Source organism: Euleptes europaea, chromosome 3 (genome assembly GCF_029931775.1).
Source record: "Euleptes europaea isolate rEulEur1 chromosome 3, rEulEur1.hap1, whole genome shotgun sequence".
Classification (NCBI taxonomy): Eukaryota; Metazoa; Chordata; class Lepidosauria; order Squamata; family Sphaerodactylidae; genus Euleptes; species Euleptes europaea.
This window is the reverse complement of record NC_079314.1, coordinates 72,363,899-72,369,898: the sequence shown is the minus strand read 5'-3', so window position 1 is coordinate 72,369,898 and position 6,000 is coordinate 72,363,899. Positions and strand designations below refer to the sequence as shown.

General features: G+C 37.8%; 1 protein-coding gene across 3 annotated transcripts in view; it reads right to left on the bottom strand.

Annotated features, from left to right (window-relative positions):
• Window positions 1-1,701: 1,701 nt before the first annotated feature.
• CNOT2 (CCR4-NOT transcription complex subunit 2) overlaps window positions 1,702-6,000 on the bottom strand; it is a 72,829-nt gene continuing 68,530 nt past the window's right edge. For all 3 annotated transcript variants that reach the window (XM_056847182.1, XM_056847181.1, XM_056847183.1), the window contains one exon: window positions 1,702-2,831. In XM_056847182.1, coding sequence (XP_056703160.1) covers window positions 2,745-2,831 — 87 coding nt within the window. In that variant the 3' untranslated portion in view covers window positions 1,702-2,744. The remainder of the gene's footprint in view (window positions 2,832-6,000) is intronic.

The following is a 6,000-nucleotide window of genomic DNA, read 5'->3' as shown; positions in this document are numbered from 1 at the left end:
CTTCTGAAACTAGAACAACTTCATATGTATTAATCGTAAAGCAAAGAAACCAGCAATGTGTTTTAAGTTTATGCTTCATACAATCACTTGCTTTCCCCCCCTGATTTTTCATGAAAGGTAGATTAAATAATCAGTGAGTTTCAGATTTATGAATGTCTCTCTTAAACAGAAAATAAATTGAATGGAGGATAAACAGACATTCAACATTGTAAGGAATACTCTCTCTCTCTCTTTCATACACTCAAATTTTTAAATATATCTTTAGTTCACTGTTAAGAGATCAAATGTATTCATTTGAATAACTGGATGAAATGGTTTTCACAACTCACCCTTATCTATTCTCAGTTCCACATCAACAACAGTCTAAAGTAGAACTCTGTTCTTGGCAGCATGTAATGCTTTATTTTGTTAGCATTAGCATCAAGATATTCTCAATCCTGTTTTATTCATCTCAAAGTTTGGATCATGTACAATATTGCAAGTTAGACCACAATAAAGTGCATCTGAAATCATATTTTTTTCAAAATATGGAAAATACACACTAACTTTTTGAAACAAGGTTCTTTCAGGGTACACTGCTTCGGTAATCTTCCCATAACTATAAATCTATAGGGCATTTGAAAGCACGTTAAGCATAAAACTGGGGGGGGGGGAGTCATTTTAGACACAACAAAATGTGCTGGTGCCATAGGATTTTTGTGGAGCTTTCTTGTGGTAATGAGTCAGTGTTCCACAAATGTCTACATTGTGCATAATATTTTTGTGTTGTCCCTTTTAAACATCTTTGTAAAAGTGTATTTGAATCGCTAAGAAAAAAATAGATAATCTGAAGCAATGTGTGTCATAAAGTATGTTACCAGCATGAACACAATTCAGGTTGAGGAAGCACTTTGCTTTAAAATAATAAGATGACAGTGGTTAGTTTATATTTTTATGTCTGTCATTTAACCCAAAATACATATAAAATGTAGATTTATTTCTGATATACACCTGATATAGAAACAGCAAATGTTATTAATGGCTGGTTTCCCATTGACATTTGAGGGGGGGGAAAACCTCAACAAATTTCTTTTGCACTAGATTGAGGGGGGGAAAACAGTTTAAAATTAAACATTTCACTGACATTATTTTGCTTCTTTTCTCACTTTGGTAATTTAAGGTACGATGTAATGTTTTACAACATCTGATTGTAGTATTATTCAAAGTGGACTGACTGAATTACATATTAATAAAAATGGGTCACACACTATCCCTCTTTCTCTTTGTCTAGAGAACAGTTACAGTGGCTTTCACAAATGAAATGTTATTCATGTTGATTTATTTAAATTTGAACCTCCAGGAAGAAAAAAATAGGCATCAAATGAAATGTACCTTTTCAGCTCAAAGGTTTAAAACAACATGCCCATGACAAAAATGAAGTAAATCTTTGGACCGTCCTCCCATGATCGCCCATTGCTAAAATACATTGTTCAATTCTGTTAGCCTGTCCTGAGATGACAACATGTTTGATCATGAGTTCAGGCCGACAGTGGAAGGGTATGCAACTCTTATTCAATGAAGCGTCAGCAGCAAAAGAGACTCTTCATTTTAAGTGCCACAATCACTTTATAGCTTGATATTTTTAATACTTCAACTTTTTCCATATTTTTTCCACTGTCGAAGAAGCAATATCACAATCTCAAATCAAAGTCAACACTGCAGTGAGGAGAGCTTTTCTACTTTATTACAAAGAGAAGAAGCCTTTATGTGGTCAGAAAATACAAGATTGATCTTTTTTTTTCTCTTCCTATGAAACGCTGCTGTTCAAACAGCCAAAGTGAATTGTCTCAGTTCACTTCGTTAAGTCCCATCACATTCACTTGGGTATGGATGTCCTTGGCTGCTGAAATCTGGCCCTTTAGTGCACAGGGCGACAAAGAAGTCCCCCGACCAGCAGTTCCAGAATGTCCCGTTTTCATATATTGCATCCATGCACACCTCCTAAAAATGAGGTACAGCAGGGCAAACATTTTCCAAAATAGATGTCATATATATAATATATACACATTCGTACATACATACCTTTATTCATGTGATGTCCAAAAATTTAAAAAAAATGTACACATTTATTACAAAATCGTAACAAAGACTGGACAGTGTTTTGCTCATTCTGGAAAGATGAAGCTCAGTAACACACAACCTTGGAAATGAACCCGAGGTTGTGGCAATATCTTTCTTCTAAACAGTCAGATATTCTTGCATTAAGTTGGCGAAAACTGCCTTTTCAAAAACTGAAGGGGAAGCAAAATGAAGGAAGCAGACCTTGCTCATCTTTCCAAATGAAATACGAGAAGGATCTTCACATAAAAATGCACAAACATTTCTTTTATTACCAAGAGTGCTACAATGAACAATGCAAATTTTGTTGTCTATTTCTTTTTTTCCTTTTTTTTACATTTTGGAAACTAAGTGGTAAACTTTGTCAGTGTACTTGCTTGTCTTTACAGACCCAAGCTTGTCTGCTGGCAAAAAAAATAAAAATAAAAAAAATCAGACCCTGCTCAAACTAAAGAAAAACAAATTATAAATTTAGTTGTTGGGCAGCACATAATTAGTAAGGCAGGACTTCAAATGGTGACCCCTTTGCATGAGCCAATTGCCAGATCCTCAGAAGGAATTAAAACCAGGATGCCTGAGCCACATCAGTTTTGCAGTTATGTTGAGTATTGTGCTGAGACAGCCATACCCCAAGACAAGGGAAGTCTTTAGAAGGCTTGCTGAGCAGGGTTGTAGTTGAATGTTGACGGCAGATGAGGCCTTTCTTCTAGTTTGTCGTATTCCAGATGGAACTCCTATAACCCAAATAAAAAGGTAATAATTTCATTATTAGCAGGTGGTCCATCAAGAACCACGGGCTCATGCATCTAATACACACACAAAAAAAATACAGATGCTGCTTTTTATAAAGGTCAACAAGTCTTCTTTTGGCTTGTTATCAGGAAAAATAAAAACCTTGCAAAACCAATATTCTTCACTTTACCAGCAATAGACTGGATCCAATGGTTGTTCTCCACAAGAATAACCACTTTCACCTTTCCTCCATCACAAATTCACCCCTTCCGCTGCAATTCACTGAGTTTCCCAAAATGCTGCTCCTGGTGAGTAGGAGCCAAAAGGCTATTTCTGCCAGTGGAAAGAGGAGGGGGAGTTACACTGATATTACTGAGTTACACCCTCAGGAACAAATGATGGGCAAAGTTGGGGTCTGCAGTGAAGGGACGAATCAGCAAAAAAACCCAAAACACCCTCCCCCCGCAAAAAAACAAAAAACTTCCCCAAAAGCGTCTCCGTCAGATGTTTGACTAAGTGGCTACAGTGAAATTGAGCTGATTCTTATGAAGTAAAAAATTTGATCAAGTTGGCCATTTTACTCTCCCCCCCCCACATCTTTTTACATGTTTCAAAATAAACTTATCTCCTATCAGTGCCATATTATGGACTCTGCATAACCAGGGTTTTGGAAGAAGGCAGGCTATAAATATACATAAGAATAAATCCAGCTGCTAGCTCTGTTACAGGAAAATAAAATATTTGCTGATGACAAAATTCAATTATTTGGAACATAAAAACAGAATTGATTACTTTTAACTCTATTTTGATATTCAGTCTGTGAACAGCCAGTTATCCAATCATTTGTGACATTTAAGAATTGCTTTGAAGTGACAAAGCAGAGAAACTTTGTAAAAGTGAACTAAGTATGTGTGGGAAGACAGCATAGTAAAAACACTGATCTTTAGCCTTTAAAAAAATCAGCAATTTAAATAAAATAACAAAATCTACATACCGGTACTCCATGATCATTAAAAACATAAACATAATTTCTGAGAGTTGCTAGTATATTAAAGCTGTAATCCTGATATGCCTGCTTAGCTCAAGTCCCATTTAAAGCTACAGGACCTCCTTCTAAAAAACACAGCTTAGGATCAGGCTGAAAATCCCTTTCGGCTTGCACGTTTTTTCTAGCCATGCAGCACAAGATTGCCCATTGTGTAAACACTGATTAATAATAATTTTCCAGTTTGAGTATGTTTTTCTCTGTCTGCTATTTCAAAGTTCTTACTTCAAATTAGAATCATACTAAAATATCAGTGTGGTTTTTTATTTCAACACTAAAATATTAAGTTCAGCTCTACAACACCCTTTCTAAAACAGAAGAGTTAAGAAATAAATTTATATTCTTTCAACCTCAAAACGTCACTTCTAGAAATTTTGTCCTCCTTGCTCCAACCCAGCATCGCCTGACATGCACGACGGTCCCTGAAAGGAAACAACGGCATGGATCCAGGCGTCCAGAGGTTGGGGGGGGGCTGTAAGGAGGAATAATGCAGGAAGGCTTAACAGGGAAACTCCAGTGCTCCAAGGCACAAGCACCCGTTTGGCTCTAAGACCGCTACTGTGGATGCAAAAGCATCCCTATTCATCTCACTATCTGAGACAGCTCCTTTGTAGCACAGAGCAGTCCCAACACACGCAATCAGTACAAAGTCTGCGCTTGAGAAGAAGTCCACACACACTTTAATGAAGCTCCAGAGAGCTCATGATCCAACTGTGGACAGCTGCTAATAAGCTGATACTGAGAGGTAGCATTAAAAGACATAAGGGGTAGACAGCTATTTGGAAGTCTGAATTCCCCCTCTTCTCTTTAACACTTGTGTCTTAAAATATTGTCGAAGGCTTTCACGGTCAGAGTTCATTGGTTCTCGTAGGTTATCCGGGCTGTGTAACCGTGGTCTTGGTATTTTCTTTCCTGACGTTTCACCAGCAGCTGTGGCCGGCATCTTCAGAGGAGTAACACTGAAGGACAGTGTCTCTCAGTGTCAAGTGTGTAGGAAGAGTAATATATAGTCAGAAAGGGGTTGGGTTTGAGCTGAATCATTGTCCTGCAAAAAGTAACAAAGGTAATGTGCTAATCATTGTCCTGTAAGAATCAAGATAATGTGCTGATGAGGGTGTGGTATGTTAATATGGAACCATTGTATCCTGAAGCGATCTGTTAATGTGTGAAATCCAAAGCTAATCTGCATGGCTATTGTGGACTGTAGTCTTTGTTAGTCTGGAGGTTTTCAAGACAGGAAGCCAAGCCTTATTCATTCTTAAACTCTCTTCTTTTCTGTTAAAGTTGTGCTGATGTTTATGAATTTCAATGGCTTCTCTGTGCAATCTGACAAAATAGTTGGTAGAACTGTCCAGTCTTTCAGTGTCTTGGAATAAGACCCTGTGTCCTGTTTGTGTCAGTCCATGTTCAGCCACTGCAGATTAGCTTTGGATTTCGCACATTAACAGATCACTTCAGGATACAATGGTTCCATATTAACATACCACACCCTCATTAGCACATTATCTTGATAATTACAGGACAATGGTTAGCACATTACCTTTGTTACTTTTTGCAGGACAATGATTCAGCTCAAACCCAACCCCTTTCTGGCTATATATTACTCTTCCTACACACATGACACTGAGAGACACTGTCCTTCAGGGTTACTCCTCTGAAGATGCCGGCCACAGCTGCTGGCGAAACGTCAGGAAAGAAAATACCAAGACCACGGTTACACAGCCTGGATAACCTACAAGAACCAATGAACTTGTGTCTTAATCTACATAAAGTAACTGCTACCCATCCTATACCTTTGGGATAGGCCAATCAACAAGGGGCAACTGGTTGTCCACTGTGTGAAACAGCATGCTGGACTCCAGAAGGGCTCTTCTTAAATAATAAATTAAACTAAATATATACAAAGAAAATTTCTATTGGCCCATCATTGTCTGAAGCATCTGCCCTAATATATCCGTAGCAGGAGAATTAAGCATTCAACTGCCAGCTTCTTCTCCTGAATCTCCATTGCCATTCTTTGGTTCATGTGATGACATACAAGTCTTATGTCACAACTCTGTGGGGGAAACATCAAGTAGAAAAAGTATGCCTTAAGCTCAGATTTCATCCCCCTCCAACTCTCTTAA